Genomic DNA, 25,092 nt, shown 5'->3' with positions numbered 1-25,092 from the left:
CTTGCTTCTCTGTTATCCCGGCACTCGCCTTCTCCGAAGGGACCTTCGGAGCCGCTACCGCCTCGAGCGGGGACCCGACCGACGACGCCGTCGCGCCCCAGTGACGCCGTCGCGCCTCGACCTGAGGAAGCCGACGGTCCCCGCGCTGGGTTTGGGGCGTCTAGTCTGTGATTTCTGCCGCCTCCTTCTCTTGGCCGGAGCTCTAGTGTTAGGCTGGAGCCTAACAGAAGACAAGTCCTGTTGCACCAGGCTTCCCAACCTTTCTCTGCCATGTAGCCACTTAATCTCATACACTTTCACCTCAGTGATCAACTGCCTGATGGATGGGCAAATTGATGCCTGGAGGCCGGTAGTGCTTGTCCAAGGCTGCACAGTGTTTCCAGAAAATCCAAGACCAGAACTCGGATCTCCTAACTTCTAGGGCAATGCTGTATCCATTTTCCTCATGGAAGGCAGAGTCTCTAACCCTTAATTCACCCACTCATGGTCTCTTAACATTGGTTATTTCGCTCTAAAATGGACTAGGCTCTGAGACAGCAGTGTCTCAGAGGCTAGAAATAATGTGTCACTTATGTAAGTTAAAATCTTCTAGCAGCCACATTAAAAAGTGAAACAGGTGAAATTAGTTTTAATCATATTTAACCCAGTTTAACCAAATATTATCATTTCATCATGTAATCAGTATAAAAAATATTAATGAGATCTTGTACATTCTTTTCTCATACCAAGTCTTTGAAATCCAGTATGAATTTTACACTTACTTGCACATCTCAGTTCAGAGGAACCACATTTGCAGTACTCAGTAACCATATGTGGTTAGTGGCTCCTGTATTGAACAGCACAGTTTTGGGAAATCAAAGGTAAACAAGACTCAAGTTCTCTGGTCTCCTGGGACTTAATACTTGGGAAAGACACCAGAAAGTAAACTGACAACATAATTGCAAAATCTGATAAATGTTAGGGGAAAAATGACTGACATAGAGAATGCCAGGGGTCTATTTTAGTTAAAATGGCCAAGAAAGGCCTCTCAGATGAAGTGACAGGCTAAAAGGGTGTAAAAGGGTTAGCTTGGGAAGAGTGAGGGAAAGAGCCTTCAAAGGTATGGGTGCAGCACAGGGAAATGCCCTGGGGAAGGAAAGTGGTTGTCCAGTTGAAGAAATTTTTTTAAAGAGCATATTTATTTATTTATTGGCTGCACTGCCACCAGGGATCAAACCCGTGACTCCTGCAGTGGAAGCTTGGAGTATTAACTTCTGGACCACCAGGGAAGTCTCCGTTGAAGAAATTGAAAGACTAGTTAGTTAGTTGGGGGTGGGAGTGGGCTGGGGAGGGTTGTTAGGAAACAATTTGGATTAAGTGCAAAGGCAGGTCATCTGATTTACATTTTATCTTGAGCACACCTCTGTGTTAAGAGCAAGGGAGGGACTTCCCTGTGGCGCAGTGGTTGGGAATCCGCCTGCCAATGCAGGGGAGACGGGTTCAAGCCCTGGTCCAGGAAGATCCCACATGCCACGGAGCAACAAAGCCTGTGCGCCACAACTACTGAGGCTGCGCTCTAGAGCCCACGAGCCACAACTACAGAGCCCACGTGCCTAGAGCCCATGCTCCCCAACAAGAGAAGCCACCGCAATTAGAGGCCTGCGCACTGCAAAGAGGAGTGGCCCCTGCTCTCTTCAACTGGAGGAAGCCTGTGTGCAGCAACGAAGACCCAACGCAGCCAAAAATAAATAAATTTATTTTTTTTAAAAAAAAGAGCAAGGGAGGTGGTGGGAATACACAGTTAAATGAAGTGTGACTGACTATGGCCTCTGGAATCAGAGAAACCTGCCTTCAAATCCCACCTCAGCTCCTTACTAACTGTGATATCTTGGGAAAATTACTGAAATGCTGAGTCTCAGTTCCCTCATCTGTAAAATGGAATTTCAATTATTATTAACAAATAGTATGCAATTTTGTAGGGTTGTTAAGAATACTGGAAATCACATATATGTAAAAGAACTAGTACAGTGCCTGGATACAAGGCAGGCACTAGATAAACAGTAGCCATTATCAGACAAGCTACCTGTTCATGCTTAGCATGAACTTACCTCATGCTTACCTTAAACTATATAATTATTATCAGCCCCATTTTCAGACTCAAAGTTCTTTTCCACTTATTCAAGACCACATACAACATAGCCCATACTACCCGTGCATTAACATCTAACGGTTTTCCGCCTTTTACCCCTGCTTTCTGTTACACTTGTCCCTAGTAACTTTTCAACTCTGATCTGGAACTTAACTTCAGGAATGCTTTCCCAAATTAACTACATCCTATTTTAAGTGTGCCATTACCCTGCATTTCTTTCAGAATTGATAACTTCAGCTTGAAAACTTAATGTGTTTCTGCTTGTTGAAATATGGCTTTGTTCTCAAATAATTGTATTTTGTCTTCTTCAAGTAGGGTTGTAAGAAGACAGATACACATTCCTTTTTTATTTCCCTTTCTCCTCCCTTATCCAAGTGTTTTATGTAATGTGCACTCATTTGTTTATTTATTCAGTGAACAATTGCTGAGGGCACTGCTACATTTAACAAACTATTCATTCCTGGGTGCTTATGAATCAAACATGATCACTGATGACTGGTCTTATTTTAAATTCATGTCCACAACATTCAAATGGGTGCTCCTGGGAGTCTCAGGTGTTCCTTGGCTTGGAGACAACCATCTTCTCCCTGTGTCTCTTCACATGTCTTCCCTCTGTTCATGTCCACCTTTGTGTCCAAATTGCCCCTTATTATAAGGACAACCAGTCATACTGGATTAATGACTTAATGACCTCATTAACTTGATCATCTGCAAAGACCCTATTTCCAAACAAGGTCCCACTCACAGGTACTGGGGGTTAGGACTTCAACATCTCCTGGGAGAACGTAATTCAACTCATAACACCTACCATTATCTGAAATCACCTTATTCATTTGTTTATAGGTTTATTGTCAAATTCTCTCCTCAAGAATATAAACTATTAGAGCAGCTCACCAGTGTATCCTCCCAGACCTAGACAAGTGACTGGCACATAGCAGGTCTTCAATAAATATTTGTTGAATTGATGACAATATGTTGATTATTCACAATCCCTCAGGCACTACACATACTGATTGTCATATATTCTCTAAGCAGCAGAGCACACGGAGAGTTTACTACGTGCCAGACATTGCTCTTTGTGCTTCATATTATTAGTTCATTTAATCATCACACTACCCTATGTGACGTACACTATTATCCTTATTTTAATCTTTTCTCTTTTTTTTTCTTTCTTTGGCAGTGCCGCACAGCATGTGGGATCTTGGTTCCCCAACCAAGGATCGAACCCATGTCTCCTGAAGTGGAAGCACGGAGTCCTAACCACTGGACCACCAGGAAATTCCCTATTAATCTCATTTTACAAATATGAAAACAAGGTACAGAGTGGTTGAATAACTTGCTCAAGGTCAGGGTTGGTAAATGACAAAGACAGACTTCCAAACACACAGTTGTCATCTCTATAGGCCCTACCTCTCCAGAAGCCCTTTACGTCTCCCCGCCTTTCTGAGATGGTGTTAGTGGCAACCACACAGGAAGAAATGTGGGACTATGAATCCGCCACACGAGGCCTAAGTGAAAATTCTTTGAGGATGATTCCACCCATCTCCTCTAGAGGGGGTCTCATGCTGAAAGATCCGAGAGGAATAAGGGTTGTAAAGACCATCTCTAATTAGCAATACCAGGAGAAAATCAATCTAGTTCCACATATTACATGTGATGCTAATTATAGGAGGATCGTACACATTTAATATATTAATAGGAAAGTCACTTCTGGAAGTGGGAACAACTTTCTAAGCAATATAAGTCATCAAGAAAAAAAAGCAGATTTGAATTCATAAAAACATAAAACGTCTGCACATCTGGAAAACACCTTAGTTAAACAGACCATTCATACAAATTAGTGAAACATACTGAGAAAAATACTAAGAACCTAATAGACAAACAAGCAAAGGACACAAACGAATTTCACAAAAGAGGAAAACCTTCACAAAAGAGTCCATATTTACAAGGAACCAATGATATATCAACTAAAATAACAAGGAAGAGCAATTTTTTTGCCCTCGTCCCTCAACTATATGATATCTAATACTGGCCAAGGCATCGTGAAATAGGCTCTCTCATACATTACTGGAGGTACAATATAATTATGTGCAACCACTTTGGAAAACAATTGCTAACGTTAATCAAGAGACCTGAAATAGCCAAACTCAGTAATCCCAGTTATGAGGTTCTATCATTAGGAAACAGTAAGCTCTTCACTGCAGCATTATTGTAATCACCAAAACTGGAAGCAATGGAAATTTCCAGCAACTAAGAAACACATTAAGGTAGCGCACTTGATGCAGTGTAATGCAGTCATGAGAATGACAATTACAAAAACTGTATAGCAACATGGGAAAATATTTATTATGTAATGTTAAAGTTTAAAAGCAGGATACAAAAATTGCACATAGATTACAAACATAAATACAACCTTGTTAAAATACATAGGGAAAAAAACATCATAATGGAAAACATAAAAATTATAGTGTGGTGAGATTATGGGTAATTTCCTGACACTATTGCCCTAACTTCCTGTATTGTTGTATTTTCTTTCTGTAAAATGTTTAATTTTGCTGTAAATGAGTTATAGGCTTATTGTTAAAAAAAATCTCACAGTACAAACTTGTATGAAGTAGAAGTCTCTGTCCCGTTGTTCGGTGAAGGACACTGCTTGCTGTACATCATTTCATATAACATAACATTTAACATGTCATGTTATATACCACATGTTACGTTGTTTTCTGTACAAATGGAATCGTATCATGTTTACTGCCTATAACTTTTCTTATTTCAATTGATAATCATCTCTTGTGTCAATTCATGCTAAACCTCCCAACTGGTCTCCCTGCTTCTACCCTTGCCCTCCTTCAGACCATTCTCAAAGTAGTCAAATGAACCAAGTAAAAAGCAAGTTACTTCATTCTTTCTAATGGTTGCATAGTATTCTGCTGAATGAACACCACCATAATTTATTTAAACAATCCCTATTACTGAAGGAAATTTAGCCGTGAACTTTCTTGTACATCTATATTTGATCACTTGCATATCTATGAGGACAATTCCTAGAAAGAAATTTTATGAATCAAAGACTATGAACATTTAAATTTTTGAAAGACATTCCCAAACTGACCTCCAAAAAGATTATGCTAGTTTACGCATGGAGTTCCCCAACTGCTCATCAACACTCGATGTTATCAACTGGTTCAGCCTTTACAATCTCATAAGTGAGAAATGCTGCCTGACTTGTTTGATTTTCACTGACTTAAGTACAAGTAAAATGAAATATCTTTTAATTTTTTCAATCAACCATTTGTTTTTCTGTGAGCTTTTTCATATTCTTTGCCCATTTCATTACTGGCCTATCGGTATTTTTATTGATTGAATAGACTTCTGTATATTAAGAAAATTTACCTTCTTTCTTATGAGCTGCAACTATTTTCCATATTTTTCTTTCGTAACTTTTTTTTACAGTGTCTTTGATAGTTCAGAAAGTTTTAATTTTTGAGTACAATTCAGTATTTTCCTTTTCAGCTTCTGATTTTCATGTCATGCTTAGACAGACCTTCTCTACTTCAAGATTATAAAAAATATTCACTCATGCTTTCATCTAGTACCTTTAATCATTGCATTTTTGACACTGAAATTTGTGACTAACTTCAAAAAGTGAAGTAGAAGATTCAACTCACCACCATTTACATGGCTCTTTGGCCCCACCCATCACTTATTAAGTAGTTTATTTCCCCACTGATTTGAAATACTAGCTTTATCACATACTAAATCCCCCTGTATACTTGGTCTATTTTTGAACTCTAGTCTGTTCCACTGATAGTCCTGCACCAAGACAAAAATGGTTTAGCTTTATAATTTCATAATACGTTTCAATATCTGAAGTGTTCGGCTTTCCCTAATTATAATTGAAATTTTAAAATCTAAAATGAAACAATAAAGTTTACCTCCTCACTTTCCCCTCCAAGTGTGTCTACCACTCTCTCGGGCGCCCAGCTCTCCCAACGAGAAACTTTAAAAACTGACACAGCAGTGAATAATGAAAGTGGCTCCGCTCACAAGTGACAAATCTGAAGAAAAGTCACTGCATTAAAATACGGGAGAGTGTCCTGACTCCCCCCCAACTCGGTCCTTCCACTTTCCCTCGCACATCAGCCGCAATTCCCAGTTCAGCCTCTAGAGGTGGCAGCCAGACGGAAGCGAGTGGACCAGGATTGACTCCCAGAGCAACTGCAGCCGTCGTGACGTCACATCCGGTCATGGCGGAAGTCCTCCGCTGGCCGATCGGGAAGTAGCTGAAGGCTGGGCGATGGCAGTCCCGGAGGCCCCGCGCCCGGACAGACCCGAGGCCACAGTGCCCCCGCGGTAGGCCGGACCAGGGTGGCGGGCTCCGGGTCCCGAGATGAAGAGCGTCGGGGGCTGAACCGCTACCTTAGAAGGGAACCTGGGAACCCTCACGGCCCCTATTGCAGACCCTCCCTGACTTTGAACTGTAAACTGCCTTTGCCGGGGCTACCCCGGAAGAAGGTCTGCCTGGTATCCTACCGCTCCTACAGGGAACGGTGCGGGCGGAGATTTTACCCTTTCACCATAATAGTAAGGCTGGTGTTAGCCCCGGGCCGGGGGTTCAAGGCCGCCGATTCCCCTTAACATCGGCTCCTTTCCACCGCCGCAGGGATGGAGGGCTCTAAGACATCCAGCAGCACCATGCAGGTGAGCTTCGTGTGTCAGCGCTGCAGCCAGCCCCTGAAACTGGACACGAGCTTCAAGATCCTGGACCGTGTCACCATCCAGGAGCTCACAGGTCAGCGAGACCCTTAGAAAGAGGGTGGTCAAGATCGTTGAAAGTGGGCAGCTTTGGAGATGAAGGTCTTAAAGACTGCACATAGCCTGCCACAGACACTCCTTGTGAGCCTCAGAAGTCGCGTAGTCTCTCTGGCTTCTTGTTTTCTTATCGAGAACATAAAAGAATGTTGACACTGTGTCTGAGAGCTTTCTATAGCAAGGAAAGGTCCTTAGTTTTCTGCTTCTGTTGTTTCAGAGTAAAGGAATATGTACATTTACAAATAAATGGCAATTGTTGAGGACTTGCCATATACCAAGTGCGTTACATGCATTACTTTTAACCTCTATGGAGTATTACAGTTATACTCGCCTATGGAGTAGTAGTAAAATTATCATTTTATCCATGAGGAATTGAGGCTTAGAGAGGTTAAGTGACTCACCCAGTGGCCAACAGCTGATAAGTAGAGGAACAGAGTCTCAAAGTCCCAAGAAGTGAGATGAAGCTAGAAAAAAAAGAAAAGGCTGCATAGACAGTTAAAATAAGCTCATGGGTCTAGAGTCAGCCTGCTTAGCTTTAAATCCTGTCATTTACTAGCTGAATGACTTTTTGCAAGTTACTTCACGTCTCTTGACCCTGGTCTCTTGGTTTTCTTTATCTGTAAAATGTAAAACAATCTCAAGGTAGTTGTAAGGATCAAATATGACAAAGACCATAGATACTTAAGAATATGCTGGGGAAAAGTACTCAATAAATATTAACTATTATTATTAATACCTGATTTTTATTTTCTGAGGGGAATTATCTCTTTAATATATTTTAAACTTTATTATGAAAAATTTCAAACATGCAGTCAAGAGAATAGCGTAGTGAACTCCCTTGTATCCATCATCCAGCTTCAACAATTAGCTACATCCTGCCATTCTTGTTTTCTCTATACCTCCATTCACCTCCCATCTCCACTCAATTACTTTGCTCTTTACTTCCTTTTTTTTAAGGTAAATTGTCATGAATTGACAATTTTTAATTGTCAAGTTTTTTGGGTTTTGGCCACGCCATGCAGCATGTGGGATGTTAGTACCCCAACCAGGGCTGGAACCCGTGCCCACTGCAGTGGAAGTGCAGAGTCTTAACCACTGGACTGCCAGGGAAGTCCCTAATTGTCAAGATTTATACATTACAAATCTTAGCCTTTTTTTTTTGGCTATGCCACGCAGCCTGTGGGATGTGGGATTTTAGTTCCCCAACCAGGGATTGAATCTGGGCCCTTGGCAGTGAGAGCACGGAGTCCTAACCACTGGACTGCCAGGGAATTCCCCTTAGCTGTATGTTTTTGACAGATGTATGCACTCGTGTAACTTAGATCTCCATTGTGATGTAGAAAGCTTTCATCTTCCCAGAAAGTTCTCTCATGTTCCTTCCCACTTATTCTGAGGGAAAGGGGATATTAACTTTTGTTACGGAAAACTTCAAAGTTTATGATGAAGCCCCGTGTACTCATCACTGAGCTTCAACAGTTATCCATACAGGGACTTCCCTGGTGGCTCAGTGGTTAAGGATCCGCCTGCCAATGTAGGGAACACGGGTTCGAGCCCTGGTCTGGGAAGTCCCACATGCCACGGAGCGACTAAGCCCGTGCGCCACAACTACTGAGCCTGCGCTCTCGAGCCTGCGAACCACAACTGCTGAGCCCACGTGCAACAGCTACTGAAGCCCACGTGCCTAGAGCCTGTGCTCTGCAACAAGAGAAGCCACTGCAATGAGAAGCCCGTGTGCCACAGCAAAGAATAGTCCCCGCTTGCCGCAACTAGAGAAAGCCTGCACACAGCAACGAAGACCCAACACAGCCAAAAATTAATTAATTAAAAAAATTATCCATCCATATTTAACCATGTTTTCATCTACAGCCCCATCCATTCCCTTCCCACCCCAAATTATTTAGAAGCAAATCCCAAACATATTTTAGTAAGTATTTTTGAAAGGTAAGGTGTGTCTTTAAAGACATAATCATACCATTATACTGGAAAAAATTTAACAATCCCTTAATCCGATTTAATGGGTGTAAGGGAAAAAAGACAACAGATTCTTCTTTGTATAAATTGTGCTTTAAGAAAAAGGTGAAGGATATTTCTGATTCTTATACTGTCATACATGCTTCTGCTTTGAGAAGACTCTTTCTGAAAGCTTCGATATTTTCCTTGCTCTTAGCTCCATTACTTGCCACAGCCCAGGTGAAACCAGGAGAGACCCAGGAGGAAGAGGCTAACTCAGGAGAGGTATGAAAACACTGGAATGCGAAGTGGATTTCTGCAGGGTACTTGGTGCTCTTAGACCCTCAGATGTTTTGGATCTCTGGTTAACATGAGACATTCTGCATGATCAGGCCACTGTGGATCATTGGAGGCACAGAAGTCGCACCTGAGGTCACAGGGTTGCTGAATGAGGCATCCATTCAAAAATGTGAAGAGAGGCTCTTCTTTATTTGAAGTGGAATTATAAGCCATTATAGGTGGGAGATGGGATGACCTGGATGCACAGGTCATCCCAGGGCATTCCTGGTTCACCTGGTGTTGTCCTAGCTAATTATTAATATCCACTCCTCTCTAGTCTCAAAAGTATCTTGGTTTGGACACTGAGTTGTGTGATTACACTAGCTTGAAAGGGTTGTCAGTGTTAGAGAGCGTGTAATTTTTTTAAACGTGATAACATGAGTGATAATTGTCATTGTCAGAGATCAATGTCATAAGATTTTGATCACATATAAATTATATCAAAGTATGGAAAACATAAAGTATCTACTTTGTTCTATGCCATGGTAAACTTCATTGCAGTCTGCTCTGGCTTTTTCCTTGTGCCATGATTTAGGGCATTCTCTCCCCTACCTTGACTGGTAAATGCAAATATAATAGGGTATAGCATAGTTAGGAAACGCTGTTCCCCACAAAAAATCAAATGGGACTTGGGGTTTGTCTGTACCAAGGGTCCTTTCTTAGAGCAAGTATCCAAGGATTGGCTATATAGCACCCATTTCTTAAGTCTCTGTGGTTTCTCAAGTCTTGTGGTTATCAATCAAGGGTAAAGCCAAATAGTTCTGAGGCCACTGGGGAAATGGACTCCACCTCTGAGCTGCCAGGATTCTAATGCTCTCTTATTTCCTCCCCAGGAGCCATTTATTGAAACTCGCCAGGATGGTGTCTCTCGCAGATTCATCCCCCCAGCCAGGTGCCTACTACTCCTCAGCCCCCTGTTCCTTGCCAAAGGCCAGTAGAATTTTAATTAAACCCAGAATTGAGACCTGGAGCCAGGTGATGAAGATGGATCATCACGTAGCCTTTTGGCTCTTCCAGAAAAGACATATTCCCTTATACCTGGCCCATCACTCTCCAGTGTTGATGGAGTTTTTCCTGTAGCCATTCACACAGTGGGAAGGGACAATATCTCTCATGATGAAGAACTGAGAAAAGTTGAGAACGTGATTGACTAATAAAAGAGATGGGCCCTTGAAAAGTTTTAAGATAGCAAATGTTGTTAGATGTTCAGGTTCTTAATTATTGATGCACGTGAAGGTGGCTGGCAAGGGGTAGTAATATTAAGAAATGGTCTTTCCTGATTCTCCTTCCTTTTCTGCTATAGACACACACATATCAGTTTTTGATGCCCCGTCTCCCCCCTTAGTCCATCCAGGCCAACCTTCGTGCTGAGTGTCCCTGTGGAAGACCAGCATGGCCTTCCCTTGGGAGAGAGGTACCCTTGGGAGGTCAGTCGGGCTAGGAGTGGGTATGTGCCTTGAGGCCCCTCAGCCGGTGCTTGAGAGTCTCTGCCACTGGCACTGCAGTAGGTGGAGGAGGCCTCTCTGCTCCCTCATGTGGCCCGTGGGCGGGGGGCTGTCTGCAGGATGATGTCTACAGAAAGTGCCAACAGCTTCACTCTGATCGGGGAGGCATCCGACGGCGGCACCATGGAGAACCTCAGCCGAAGACTGAAGGCAAGTCTGCCTCATGGGTGTCAGGCAGTGGGCCTGGCTGATAGAGGGGGTGTCTGGGCAGGTAGCATGGGGTAGGCCCTACCCTGACTCTCCCACACTTCCAGGTCACTGGGGACCTTTTCGACATCATGTCAGGCCAGACAGATGTGGATCACCCACTGTGTGAGGAATGCACAGATACTCTTTTAGACCAGCTGGACACTCAGCTCAACGTCACTGAAAATGAGTGTCAGAACTACAAGTGAGTACGTCCAGAGCCTGGGCCCGGGAATAGAGCTCTGAATCCTAGGGCTCTCCCTGCTCTGGGGCTGTGTGGCCCTTACCCAAGGGCTGTGCTCCACTCAGATAAAAGGAATAACAGGTTCCCTCTGGTAAGCATTCCCTGCCTGTGTCCTTGGCAGACGCTGCTTGGAAATCTTAGAGCAAATGAATGAAGATGACAGCGAGCAGCTCCAGATGGAGCTAAAGGAGCTGGCATTAGAGGAGGAGAGGCTGATCCAAGAGCTGGAAGATGTGGAAAAGAACCGTCAGATAGTGGCAGAAAATCTCGAGAAGGTCCAGGCTGAGGCTGAGAGGTTGGATCAGGAGGAAGCTCAGTGAGTGATCACCCTGTTCTTCTCTCTTCCTGCCCTCAAGGCTCCGGAGCAGAAATGGCTTCCAGCTGAATGTGTCTGATTAGTTTGTAAACAGCAGTGAGCTGTCATTCAGCAGCATGTCTGCTCTGGATCCTGCATATTGTTTCCAGGCCCTGTTTCTAGAGGTTGGTGGGGAGGAGTACGTACGAAGGGTCAGCATGATTAAGTGGCAAAAGCGTTGGTTAAATAGAGAGCCGAGAACCAGGCCTCTAGTCACAGCTCTGTCCTGTAGGGACCTGGGCTCATTTGGGTGAGTCAGCCACTGAACCCGGCATCCTCCTCTGGAAAGATGAGCCTGTTGGCCTACGTTCTTTTCCAGCTCAAAAATTTCATTGGTGCTCTTGACCTGAGAGAACCCTCTGTCTAGTGGAGGAGACAGTGTCCACAGTAACTACGGATGGGGAAGTGAAAGACATTGAACAAAGTTAATTTTTTCATGGGATAGTGTAACAAGTTCCATTAGAAATGATGTATACTAACCATTTAAAAGTCAATAAGGATGTAGAGGTGAAGTGATAGACGCTCAATTACGGCCAATTCAGGGAAGAAACCACCATTGACTAACTCACTTTGTTTCTGGAAAAGATCAGAAATCCAAGAGGTGTCTGGTCCTGGTTTGGGAGAGTCCTGTTTTCCTCCCCGTTTTCCATATGGGCAGCTGGAATTTGAGACATTTCTGTCCTTCCCAGGCAAAACATGTAGGGCAAGTACGTTCCTTTGAGTGGGATATTTGCCAAATGTAAAAGATGCTGTAACTAGAAGTGACCATAATCACTAGAAGAAATCATTAAGGGGGGCGGTGGGAGAGAAATTTTAGCCCCCAAACAGCCTTTAATGGTCACCTTGGCTGTTCACAGGTATCAAAGGGAATATAGTGAATTTAAACGACAACAGCTAGAACTGGATGATGAGCTGAAGAGTGTAGAAAACCAGATGCGTTATGCCCAGATGCAGCTGGACAAGCTGAAGAAAACCAACGTCTTTAACGCAACCTTCCACATTTGGTAATGAGGGTTGGAGGGTGAGGAGCATCTGGGAAGCACCACAACCTGGACATTAGCTGCTGGCCGCTACGCCAGGGTGCCCACCTCCCACGGAATGGGGGTCTGTGTCATTTTCACCCCATCTAGGTTTCTTTCACTCCTTGTGATGGGATAGGCACGATCAGGGGACTGGAATTCTAGAGCTTGGTGACTTCCATTCTTCCAAGGAAAGGGGAAGATTGGAGCTCTCCAGCTACGTGAAAATCTGGTCATCTGCCTGGTGCTGATTTCTTGCCCCCTGGGGTCGTTTGTTTATTCATTGATTTGACATTTTATCCATTTCAAATGGTATCTTTTGAGCATCTACTGTGTGGTGACACTGTGCTAAGCACTAGGAAGGCAACAGCAAGCAATATACATTTTGCTTGGGCGAGATGGCTCGGTAACAGGCACTTGTAGTACAGTGTGGTCACGGTGAACCCTGGGTGCTGTGAGAACACATAAAGGCACTTTACCCAATTGGAGGAGGCTGCATGGAACGATTCCCCCAGAGGAAGTTGATGTTTAAGCTGAGATACGGTGTATAAGTCTGCAGAGGAGGGGGGTTGTTCCTGGCAGAGAGAACATCATGTGCACAGAAACAGAGGAAAGTGGGAGTGGTAATCTCCAGCTGAACTGAACGGAGCTTATTGTGACTGGAGATTGAGGGTGAAGCAGAGAATGACAGGATATGAAACTGGAGCGTTACCAATTCCTAAAGGATCTTGTAGGCCTCATTAAGGATATGGACTTTGTCCAAAAGGCAGTGGGAGCCACTGAAGCATTTTAGTCAGGAAAGTGACATAAGTACAGTTGCATTTGTGCATTTCTGTAATGTGAGAAATGACTTGGGGTAAGAGGGCAAGATTGGTAAGGAAACCTGCCAGTAGGAATCTAAACAGGAGAGGGTAGAGTCGTAGCATTGAGTCTGAAGAGAAGTGGACAGATTTAAGAGGTTCAGGAGGTAGGATCAACAGAGCCTGGTGGTGTTGGGGGGAAGGGAGCTGAGAGAGAGAGAGCATGCAAGGATGACGCCCAGGTTTCTACTTTGGCGTCTGAGCAGCAGGGAGAAAGATGACGACTCACATTTTAGACATGTATTTAAAGTACCAATAGGACTTGGATATATGAATCTGGAGATAAGGAGAGAGATTTATGCCAGGTTTTAGGTGAGAGCAGGAAACTTCAGAATTTGCTAAGTTTTAAACCCTGTCTGTATTTTTCCCTGCCCTTCTTCTGTAGGCACAGTGGACAGTTTGGCACAATCAATAACTTCAGACTGGGTCGCCTGCCCAGTGTTCCCGTGGAATGGAATGAGATTAACGCTGCCTGGGGCCAGACAGTGTTGCTGCTCCATGCCCTGGCCAATAAGATGGGTCTGAAATTTCAGAGGTAAGAAATGTAGTCCTTTCTTGAGTGTGGTGTGTCTGTGATATAATCTGTATCTCCTACCTGGTACTCTTGTCCACTATGGCAAGAGCCCTCGCTCCCAACGAACTGGGAGTATTCTGTCCATGGAGACTGTCTGCTTCTGGTTTTCCCCTCACCACAGTCCCTTTCCAATGATTGAGCAGTCCTTGAACTGCACGACCACAGCAGTGGTCCCCAACTTCCTGTCTCCATAACCTAGTGTTCCTAAAGCTGTTTTTCAGTTTTTGTTTCTAAATCTAAACCAGGACATACATGCATCCATAAAAGGCCCCCAGATAATTATCTAATAAATGTAGTTTGTTTGGGAAACAAAACCTTTTAAACATGGAGCCCGTGGGGAGGTGAGAGAGGAGTGGAAATAATAATAGAGGTTCTTGGGTAGCTGAAGACTGAAAATCACTGGGTTATAACATCCCAGTAATCACTTTCGGAGGAGTCCTATTTCCATCTCTGTCTGCATCTCCATTTTAGGTATCGACTTGTTCCCTATGGAAACCATTCGTATCTGGAGTCTCTGACAGACAAATCTAAGGTACCCAGGAAGGTCCATTTTCACTGGAATACAGAATCCTTTTACCTTCTAACGAAATGGTTTAGTTTTGATAATGGCATTATTTAGCTTCTTTCTTAGACTGAGATATCTCATGTTGAGCCAATGTCTGGTTCAGTGTCCTGTCTAGTTCAGGATTAGCTCTTTGGGGCCTGTAAAGAAAATTAAATTTTTACAGTGTTGAGAAGGGCTATGGGCAGATCAGAGCAGAATATGTGCACCAGGACGGGGAAGGCATCACTGTGCGGTAGATGTTTAATACATTTCCACTGATGGTGAAACAGCCTTAGGTGCATTGTTATTTGCCCACGGTTACTGTTGCCAGTGGAATACAGACATAACATGACTTGAGAGATCGATAGGATTGGGAACAATCTCCGGTAACCTGTGTTAGGGCCACAGCTATAGCCAGTTCTCTTTTCTCGGGCAGGAGCTGCCATTGTACTGTTCTGGGGGGCTGCGGTTTTTCTGGGACAACAAGTTTGACCATGCAATGGTGGCTTTCCTGGACTGTGTGCAGCAGTTCAAAGAAGAGGTTGAGAAAGGCGAGACACGTTTTTGTCTTCCTTACAGGTCAGTATCCCCTGGTGCTGAATGAACCTAGAGTAGGACCAGAGTGAGCAGAATTGAAGGGACAGTAGAGTGGAGGCAAAACTAGTACATATAGTGGGAAAGCAGAAAATGGAGTAAGATGACATTGACACTGATGCGCAGAGACTGATCCAACACTGCAAACAGGACAGAATGTAACCACCTGGTCCCTGGAGAAAAAGAATGTTGACTTAGATGGTGTGGGGGATTTTCCTGCTGCAGAGCTCAAGCCTGCTCTCCAGTTTCAGGGAGGTTTTTCCCTTACACCCTTGGAAATATACAGGAATGCTTCCTTTGATCAAATTTTGTAGGAGCCCAGAGATGGATGGACACCTTGGTTAACACAGTAAGGCTGAGCTGCTTCCATCACCCCAAAACAAAGCATTTCTTTTCTTCTGCGTCCCTTCTCTCCCCATAAGTGAGGAATGCCTAGGAAAACAGTGAGGAGTACTGTAACCGTCACTTACCCTCTGCTCCAGGCTTCTCATCTGTTTGGGTGTGTGTCTTGTCCCTGTACTCCGCAATGACAATGAGGCTCTTGTGACAGCCTTCCTGATATTGGGCTTTCAAGCAAATCCAAAATACACTACCATTCCTTGCCAAGAGTTCTTTAGTAGATAAAATGACGTGAATGGTCCCATGATCCAGTCCCTGCCCATTTGCCTGAACTGACTTAACTCGGATCTCAGTTACTAATGAGTTCTGCTGTGTTCATTTGCAGGATGGATGTGGAGAAAGGCAAGATTGAAGACACAGGAGGCAGCGGTGGCTCCTATTCCATCAAAACCCAGTTTAACTCTGAGGAACAGTGGACAAAAGCTCTCAAGTTCATGCTGACGAATCTTAAGTGGGGTCTTGCTTGGGTATCCTCACAGTTTTATAACAAATGACTTGCTTTTTTCCTTAGGGGTTTGTTTGCCTTAAAGGCTTTAAATTTTGTTTTGTTTGCAAAAAAAAAAAAAAAGTGTTAAATTAAATTCGGGTACTGTTAAACAGCACATGTTTACAATACCGAAAAAGAAAAAAAAATCCACAAAAGCCACTTTATTTTAAAACATAACAGATACTTTCCAGAGCTACAACATGCCATGTATAGCAACTGGCCTTTATCACAGTTTTGACTCTTAACCCCATGCCTTCCTTTCCCTTTGTCCCCGCAAAACAACTAATTTAAGTTTGCTTTTTTTTTTTTAGACTGAGTTGAATTGAGATTGATGTGTTTTCACTGGATTTTATCTCTCTCAACTTCCTGCACTTAGAATATGAAATAGAAACTTTTGTCTCCACTGAGACTACAAGATGTGTGAGATGCACAGTTGGATAACGTGAGAAAATGACATGTAAGCTTTGGTCACCACGTGATGTGATCAGAAGCTTGAAATTTAACACTTCTCACTTGGTTCTAGTACTGAATGCCTGCTCTGCTCTGTGTTAGAGATATGAAATTGTGTTTGATACTGTTTGAGACCTTATGGAGAGATTTAATTATTTGTAATAAAAGATTTACTGCAGTCTGATAACTGCCCAGAGGTGCACTGTTGGGTTTTTCTTTAACTAGAATAGAGTACTTTGTATTCTGGGAGAATCGAGTTCAAGTGCAGGTATGTGGAAAGTCTGCTGAAACATGTTTAGAGATGGGTGTTAGTTTTTTAAAAAGACTCTAATGAAAAGTAGACAGCTGTAGAGAAAGCCCTATTTGTGTAGCTCTCAGTAACAGAACAGAGATATTTAACTTTAAGGGGAAATAAAGGCTACCTCCTTGATGCTCAGTCAAGGTCACCCAGATGGTCTCAGTTTTTGAGCCCCTGGTTAATACTAATCTCCATGTCTGATGTTCTCCCTTAATGAACAGTTAAGAGGAAAGCCATAAATATCTTGTTAAACAAAAATAAACTAATTTCACTGATATTCTAATATCTTGTCCCAGCTCTTGGACATTTTCAGTCTGGTACGACGAAGAGGACATGCTTTATTCACCTTAACTCTTTCTCTGATGCAGAAAAATAAGCATCAAGTTGGAATATAAAACACAGCTCAGAAGATACTTGGAACTTCCGTACGCTGAGTGTGAAAGTAAGGAAAGGGAGAGATGAGTGCAGTGACAGAAGGCTGTTTATTTTGGGCGGATTCCGCCGGCCTCATGTGTTGGAGAAGTCGCAGCCCTCAGTGCTCCGGCCACCAGGTGGGGTGGAACAGGCCGCTGTCGACCTGGAGTGCTGGCTCCCACGCTGTGAGTCAGGATTGCATAAGAGAGTTCGGCAATGCTCTCCAAGGCAATGCCAGTGATGCTTTGCAAATGCCCCGCAACCTTCAGAAACAGAGACAGATTTCTTATTACTAAATAAACATGTGTTAGTGCACAGACACATTGCTGGGGCTGTTTTCTCAAGCCAAATGTAAATTTTTTCATTTCTCTGAGCTTACAGAGAAGATTAAATCCAGATCCCAGCGTTTGCCAATGGCCAAATTACACTAGGATACCTTTGCCCTGATAGTGTTAGCATGGAAAGTTTCTGGTAGACATTTCCCTCTGCTGGAGATAAGTTTTGTGAAATATGAGAGGGATATTTGGGTCTTGACATTTTTTCTATTTGGGAGGATACACTTATTGGACTTTAACATAGTAGCAGATTATCATCATAATGGGAAATGAACAAGCTGAACTTGGGCCTCCATTTCCAATTTCATAAGAGGAAAACTGGAGAACATTTTTCAGTACCACCGTAGTTTTTCCCTCCCAAATCCTGCTCATTCATCCTAGTCCTGGGTCTTGGCACTTACCTTTTATAGCTTGTCTTCTGTTTTCCTTTAACTGAGGGGAGAATGCTTTCTATTAAATGAATTCTGACCATGCTGGTCCTGCTCAGTGGTGCATACCTGGCTCCAACACTCATGGTTTTGGATGAAAGCACTTGCTGCAATGATTCCTACTGCCAACAGCATGAAGTCTTCCTTCACGGAAATAAACTTTTCCCTAAGTGATTAAAACCATATTAATTTTGGAGCTAGAATGACACTTGATCTTCCAAATCCTAGGGTTATGGGACTTCAACTATGAGTTGTTTATGTTGATCATGGAATTTTTATAGATGGAAAGAAATGGTCAAATAATAGCTAATTGATTCCCTCTTCCAACCTCGCCCAACTCAACGGATTAAAACATGAGCCTCCTGTCTGAATGGCTTACGGACCTTTAGTTGTTCCGTCTGTCTCCCTAACAATGTAACTGTGAGGCTTTTTACCAGTCTGACTGTACAGTAATCAAACACTTTTGTCCAAGTTGCAACCCTGTGACTGGCTTTTTTTCCTAAGTGGCTATAAAAGCAGTTCAGTAATCTCAAATTATAAGCAGCTATAAAAGAAGAGCTAGGAATGAAAGTATGTTAATTACTAGAAGTCATTTAAATGTTAAAAGTAAAAGCCTTTAGGGTTTTGCTGATTGGGCTCAGTCATCCAACCAAACAACGTATTGGATGTTAATTAGAACGAGATAACCCATGCAGGTTATCTGTGGACTGGGTGCCTTGCTAGGTAAATTCCATTTCCCAAGTTCTTGTGGTATGTTACTGACTCCCTGTTTCTGGAAGGAGCCTACAATAAAGGAGTTGCCTTACCCTTGCAGCTGACTGGGTGTGGAGTTCTCAATTGAAGCCCTCAGCAGGCTCTCATATACAGGTTCATGGAGAAGATAGACTAGGTCCAGTAGGTTCAGGCAGGTTGCATACAGCTGTGTGGCTGGCACCAAACAGCCGTTGTATCCTAGATGGAGTGTGCGCACGGTAAAGAGCATTATGTACCTCTTCTCTGATCATAATCACAGCTGTCATGTGACACAAAGCTGCTGAGCTGCTACTGTGCTTCCTGGTTGCTATGTTCTACCGTAAGAAACCTCTGTAGCTGGAGGTCGATTTTAAAGGACAAAGGGAGAGGTAGAAAAATCTCCAGCTACAGTATATATACAACTGGGGCGTATTTGTTTGTTCCCCTCTCAGCTCGTGCCTCTCCACAAAGTCAACTCTTTGATGCTACAATAAGAGGGTGCTTAATGAGGCCAAACAGAAGCCAGGTGCCGAGACTGGTGTTTGTTTCCCTGACAAGTACTAGAGGAAACTACTTTCTTCAGTCAATGCGCGCTTCCTGCTGTTCCTCACTGGCAGCTTCTGCCCACTGCCCTCAAACCCCTAGGCACATTCTTACTGCCTTCTATGGAAGACTCCAACCCACATGCCCGACACACTTAATAAAGTACCTAAAACCTCCAAGAGCATCTCCACATATGCCAGGGGAGTAGGCAGATTGATTTGGAAGTTCAGGGACTTCAAAACATCAAGCTCTGACTCCAGCAGTTCTTCTTTAGTGTGTAGATACCCTAGAGCCTGGAGGAAATTCAGGACTGTAACGTTGCTGATTATCTGAGCAAAGAAAACCAAAATAGAGTGAAAGGGAGAGCAGGGTGTCAGAATAGAGGTCATACATCTTGGCATGGTGAACAAAGCCCTTCACAATCCAGCCCATGCCTTTATCTCATCTTCTCTCTTGGTAATTCCCCCTTACACTCTACACTTGCCATATAGAATTACTTGCACTCCCCAAACCCACATGCTGTCCAAGCCTCTACACATGCTCTTTCCTGTATCTGGATCTCCCTCCTCACCCCGAACACCCCCACTGCTCTCCTTACCTCCTCTCCCTCTTTCCTTAGGATCCACCCATCTCCCCCACCCTCCCCTTCAAGAAGTCATTTTCTCTGTTGGTTAAAGTGCAAGTACCAGGGACTTCCCTGGTGGCGCAGTGGTTGAGAATCTGCTTTCCAATGCAGGGGACGTGGGTTGGATCCCTGGTAGGGAACTAGGTCCCACATGCATGTGGCAACTAAGAGTTCGTATGCCACACTAAGGAGCTGGTGAGCCGCAACTAAGGAGCCCACCTGCCACAACTAACTAAGACCCGGCACAACCAAAATAAAATAAATAAAGTGCATTACCAAAAATCCTACAGCTAACACCACTTACAATGGTGAAATATTGAACACTTTCTCCCTAAGATTGTGAAAAAGCAAAGATGTCTGCCCTCACCATTTGTATTCAACTTATACTAGAGGGTACAGGCAGTGAAACATTCTTGGATAACAAAAGAATAATGCATTACTGTAAGTTAATACAAGAAAAGAGTTATTAAAAATGTTTGATTAATCTCAAAGAAAGGCAGAACTGAGAGAAGCTTATCTCTAGATGGGAGTGGAGACAGAGGTTAACAGCAGGTGGAAGATAATGAATAAATGTTCTGTTGTTTGTTCCCCCAAAAAGTCATTTTCTCTAAATACACTTCCTCGACTCTCCAAGGCTGATTAGGTCTGTTCAGAGCCCTCTGTATTTACACTAATCAGAACACTTGCTCACATTATTAGCCTGTGTGTCTTCTCCCGTCAGGTAATAAATTCCTTGAGAGCACAGACAATATTTTTACTACTGTAGCCATGGCACCTGGTGCAGCATCTGGCCGTAGAAGACAATAAATATTTGTTGAATAAATGATACTATACAGACATCGCACAGTGATGTGGAAACATTTTATCCTTTATAAATGTAATAGGTTGCCTCTAATACTAATAGGTAGGTTGGCAATTCAGGCACCTTAACTGTCCTTGAGTCCAAGGGGAGGAAAGGTGACCTGTATGAATGATGGCATCCGTCCAACAATTATACTTTGGGAACAGAACTTCAGACTATTTAGTAACTGCTTCTGTGTGACCCGTGTGTGTGTGTTTAGGAGGTATGCTTAGGAAGCATAATTACACTCTGGAATTTCTGCATGAGTAGTATCACCTAGCCTAGGAGTGGGTTTCTCAAAGCCACCTTTGGATGAACTGGTTTCTCGCTAACACTCAGGTGCCCATGCGCAACCCCAGCTCCTTACTTTGTAGTGGAAGGAAAGTTTGCTTGCCAGCTGGACACATGACACAAGACGCAGGATAAACTTGTTGAAAAGCTGCTCTTTCAGAGCCCTCCAATTCTGAGGCCCTGTCTTCTCTCTCAGCTGGATTGTGGCTTGCCTGCAGATGTTCTCTGCCTGCTTAACCATAAACCTATAAAGAAGGGAAAGGAAACAATCCACACTCAGACTAAATGGAGTTTGTGCTTCAAACCGTATTACATCTTATCCTCTCCAATATCAATCGCTGGCTAAAAAATTTTACATTTGCAAGAAAAAGAGGGTGCAAACCAGGTCTCATGGTAAGGGGCAACTAGCATTTTTTTTTAAAGGTCTGGGTACATTAGGCATTCTGAGAGGTACCCCTCACAAAGGCCTTATGCTCAGGGCTTTACCTTTCTAGGATTTCTACAGCCTGGTAGCTCACGGATTTCTCCAGACACCATTGTTCAGACAGGAGAAAAACAAACTCTGCCAAAACAGGAAAGAAGAGCTTAATTCACAAGGTGCAACCAAAACGACTCTGTGAACTCTTGGCGTTGTGTAAAAGCCATGATGGGGCCCAGGGAAGAGGGTCAGGAGGTGAGAAAGATGAGACGGAAACAACCCAAGCTGAACCTGTTTCCCTTTGTTGCCAATAGGCAAATGAGAGGCATGAAAAGGAGGCTGACTGCGTGCAAAAACAAAGGCTTACTGAGCCCCCTCAGGGCCCCTTGAGCCTTCCTATGGGTCTCAGCTGATAAAAGGCTTGGCCAGCTACACACAAACAAACCAGCTGGTCTAGCTGGCCTTTACACCATGCTGGGAACCTCCAGCTTCAAGAGAGATTTTGGATGGATAAAAACCCTAACCCCTATATTCTGTTTTCAGTGGAATGTTGATAGGAACAGAAAGGTCCCTCCTGGAGCTTTGATATTCTTTATAACACTGTTTGTTTAGTAACCACCCACTGGAGAACTCCCATTGCTCTACAAACACAATTCACCTTACAGCTGGACACCACTTCTCCACCACCAGTTTGTTGGGTAAATCTGTGGTGGCTAAGCCTCTCCCCAGGAGCAAGCTTGTTACTCTGAAGTGGCTTGTTTGGAAGCAACATCCCCTAAATCAGGGAACATAGCCCAACTTGGGTGGGGGAAGTCATTGGGAAGGTGGGAAGGGTAAGATACCTTGGCAAGATTTTAGGCTGCCTGTGTTTCTCTTTGAAAGAACAGCCCCAGATAGAATTCTATTTAGTTAGCAATCTCATTAGAGGGTGGAAACAAGGATAAACGTTAGTTCTCAAAGCTCCTGCAGAAATAGGAACTTTTAGCATTGATCAGCAACAAATTACATATAGTCAAATTTCCATTACCGTATGTCGTCAGAGAAAATCTGACTTAGAGGAAAAACAATCTATAAAAGTTAAGCTAGCACAAGACAGTTTAACAATCTACTTGACACAGGTTACACATAGCTACAAGTACAAAACCTTATCATTACAGAGGCCAAAGCTCTGCTAACAGTGTCCAATGAAGAAGATAATTAGTTTAAGCAATTAAGCAAAGTATCCTAGAACACATAATGTGTGTTATTAGCCAGTCCTTTTATTTGCTGGAACTTAGGTGTTATTTCTTTGTTTTCCTGTGTGTGTGTGTATAGTTGTTTGGTTTTATTTTGGTTTTGATCTGAATCATCTGGGCAATTGTTTCTATTTTCCATTTTAATTTGCCAAGAAAGCAGTTTTGGTTAGGTGGAATGGATGAGGGTTACACCTCTCTCCTGCTACTGGCTCCACCTCCGTACAAACATACTCAGATCTATTAACTAAAAGACCCTCCCCTTCTATTCTCTTAAGCTAGGGCTCTATCTCTCTAGCTTCCATGACTGTGAAATTCCTTGAAAGCCTAGCTTACACCTGCTGCTTCCACTTCATCATTCACTCCCTAATGTTCTGCAATTTGGCTTCTACTTTTTATAGCCTGCTGAAATGATTGTCTCAAAGGTCAGAAAATACATCCAAATTGTTAAATATCATGGCCCTCTTGCAATCGTCATTCCTGGTGTTCATATCCGTGAAGTATCTGAAATTGCTGACCATGAAACTCTCCTCTTGCTTCCAAAGGTTTCTAGGTTCTGTTCCTAACTCCCCAACCATTCCATCTATTTCCTTCATGACTCTTCCTCCTACTCCACTTTCCTGAACACAAAATGTCTCCCAAGGAACTGAACTAGACCCGCTTCTCTTCTCTCCCTCTAGGAGCTTATCCTGTGCCACAGTTTCAACAGTATCATTTTGGAGAGAACTCCCAAACCCTTATCTCTAGTTTGACCTCTCTTCTGAGTTACTCTTTAAACAACCTGCTAGAAACCTTCCTCTAGATGTTCCACAAGCACTTGAAATTCAGTAGATCCCAAACCAAAGCTATTTTCTTTCCCAAACAAGTCACATTTCCTCCCATTTTATTTATTTTAATGTATGTGTGTGTTTCTCTTAGTGGCACCGCTCTATTTCTAGGCTCAACCCTTTGGCATAGTCATCTTCGCCTTCTTCACTTCTTAAAATTCATCCATTGCAGAACCCTAGATTTTACCTCTGAAATGTTTTTAATCCATCCTCCCTTGTCATTCCCTCTGCCCTATCACCTAAAAAACTACTCATGAAGACTCCACCGGTCTTCCTACCTCCCATCTCTCTCTACTCCATTCCATCCTTTACATCACAGCCAAAATAATTTTTTCTAAGGCAAAAGTTACAGTTATATCACTCCCATATGGAAAAAAAAAAGACAAAAACAAAAACCCTCAGTGCCTTCTTGTTTTCCTATTAAGTCAGGTATAAACTCCTCACTTTGGCATTCAAAGTTCCACATGGAACGTCTCCAAACCACTTTCTGGTCTGGATTTCAACTACTCTTCCACAGGCTCTGGCCAACCCGGATGACATGGTACCCACATTCACCCAAAATGTCCCTATTTCCATAGCTTGACTCATGTTATCCCCTTTCAGTAGAACCATGGTCCCGGGAGTTCCCTGGTGGTCTAGTGGTTAGGATTCGGCGCTTTCACTGCGGAGGCCTGGGTTCAGTCCCTGGGTGGGCAGCTCCCACAAGCCGCCTGGCAAGGCCAAAAAAAAAAAAGAGAAAGAGATACGGTAAAAAGGAAGGAAAGAAGGAAGGATGGGAGGAAGACGGTCCATATCCACCACCTTCACCAGCCAAAATGTTATCCTTCCTTCAGGGTCTACCTCAAATGCCACGATGCCTGGAGGACTCCTTAATTCATCCTACCCCCACCTCACTCCATCTCTCCTTTCAATCCCCATAAAAGCTTGTTTTACCTGCTATGTCACTTATCTAACCATACTTGTACCTAGTCATTTGCAGATTTGTCCTAATATCCTCCAAAGATGATATACATGGTTTGGAAGCGGGGACTAGATCTCTCGTTCATCTTTCTAACCCAGGGAGCAGGGAGAATAAGTACTCTATACGTGTTGAAATCTAGGGTAGGGTGCTGGTGAGTCTTGCTCATCACTGTACCCCCAGCGCCTGGCAAAGAGTAGGTACTAACGAAACTTATTTGAACGAATAAGGGACACTGAATCTCAAGGTCGGTGCCTCAAAGAGCGGTGCCCCAGCCTCCCATAAGCCCAGCTCCCCGGCCTGCATCCCCACCCACGATCCGGGTCTCCCTGAAGCTGCCCATCCGGCCCGCAGCCTCCTGCACGGCTTGCTCATTCTGCTGGGCCAAGTGGAGCAGAGCGTCTTCGATCGTCTCTGTGGCAACAGCTCCAAACTGAAAGTCACTGAGAGAGGCCAATCTGGGCCTCACAGGTCGGTCCATTTTCAGAACCTTGTTTGTTGCCCCGGACGTCTCACTGGATCCGTCCCCCTTAGCTTCCCTTCAGAGTCTTCTGCCACACCCTGGATTCTTCGTCCCCTTCCGTGTGCCGGTCCTCCTGGCCTCAAGTCTGAGGAAAACTCATTTCCCAGCACAGCCTCGAGCCTTTCACAGCCTTTTCCAGCCCCAACGGACGCGGACCCTTCAGCCAATCGGAAAGCACGGC

The 25,092-nt window shown here is 43.7% G+C and overlaps 2 protein-coding genes across 8 annotated transcripts; one reads left to right on the top strand and one right to left on the bottom strand.

Annotated features, from left to right (window-relative positions):
- Positions 1-6,346: 6,346 nt before the first annotated feature.
- On the top strand, positions 6,347-16,633 carry BECN1 (beclin 1). Of its 7 annotated transcripts, none has more exons than XM_060136085.1 (13): positions 6,507-6,678; positions 6,792-6,920; positions 9,108-9,175; positions 10,063-10,121; positions 10,794-10,878; positions 10,983-11,125; positions 11,286-11,480; positions 12,377-12,523; positions 13,784-13,933; positions 14,444-14,504; positions 14,953-15,095; positions 15,835-15,960; positions 16,308-16,633. In XM_060136085.1, exons 2-13 carry the CDS (start codon positions 6,794-6,796, stop codon positions 16,315-16,317), a joined length of 1,314 nt encoding a protein of 437 aa, XP_059992068.1. In that variant the 5' UTR covers positions 6,507-6,678; positions 6,792-6,793; the 3' UTR covers positions 16,318-16,633. The 7 variants fall into 7 exon arrangements, 5 of the variants coding, with proteins under 5 accessions (XP_059992066.1, XP_059992069.1, XP_059992068.1 ...); XM_060136084.1 differs by having other exon boundaries at positions 15,835-15,976; XM_060136083.1 differs by lacking the exon at positions 6,507-6,678 and adding an exon at positions 6,347-6,481 and having other exon boundaries at positions 15,835-16,633.
- Positions 16,634-17,213: 580 nt separating this feature from the next.
- On the bottom strand, positions 17,214-25,042 carry CNTD1 (cyclin N-terminal domain containing 1). Its single transcript, XM_060136101.1, has 7 exons — positions 24,701-25,042; positions 21,440-21,515; positions 21,030-21,198; positions 19,363-19,525; positions 18,728-18,872; positions 17,991-18,087; positions 17,214-17,421 (listed from the first exon to the last, which is right to left on the bottom strand). The coding sequence occupies exons 1-7, from the start codon at positions 24,867-24,869 to the stop codon at positions 17,227-17,229; spliced, it is 1,014 nt and encodes a 337-aa protein (XP_059992084.1). The 5' UTR covers positions 24,870-25,042; the 3' UTR covers positions 17,214-17,226.
- Between the last annotated feature and the right edge of the window lie 50 nt (positions 25,043-25,092).

The sequence above is a fragment of the Lagenorhynchus albirostris genome, chromosome 20, assembly GCF_949774975.1.
Source record: "Lagenorhynchus albirostris chromosome 20, mLagAlb1.1, whole genome shotgun sequence".
Lineage (NCBI taxonomy): Eukaryota > Metazoa > Chordata > Mammalia > Artiodactyla > Delphinidae > Lagenorhynchus > Lagenorhynchus albirostris.
The sequence above is the reverse complement of the archived record's forward strand: the minus strand, read 5'-3'. Positions and strand labels throughout refer to the sequence as shown.

Bases quoted from the DNA above. Each gene is read 5' to 3' on its own strand.
- BECN1 (XM_060136083.1), top strand. From the start codon at position 6,794: ATGGAGGGCTCTAAGACATCCAGCAGCACCATGCAGGTGAGCTTCGTG. The intron at 9,176-10,062 runs GTATGAAAACAC...TTTCCTCCCCAG, and splicing joins AAGAGGCTAACTCAGGAGAG to GAGCCATTTATTGAAACTCG. The intron at 10,879-10,982 runs CTGAAGGCAAGT...ACTCTCCCACAC, and splicing joins TGGAGAACCTCAGCCGAAGA to TTCCAGGTCACTGGGGACCT.
- CNTD1 (XM_060136101.1), bottom strand. From the start codon at position 24,869: ATGGACCGACCTGTGAGGCCCAGATTGGCCTCTCTCAGTGACTTTCAG. The intron at 21,516-24,700 runs GTGGGGATGCAG...CTGTTTTGGCAG, and splicing joins CAGGGAGACCCGGATCGTGG to AGTTTGTTTTTCTCCTGTCT. The intron at 21,199-21,439 runs GTAAAGCCCTGA...CCTTCTTTATAG, and splicing joins GCTGTAGAAATCCTAGAAAG to GTTTATGGTTAAGCAGGCAG.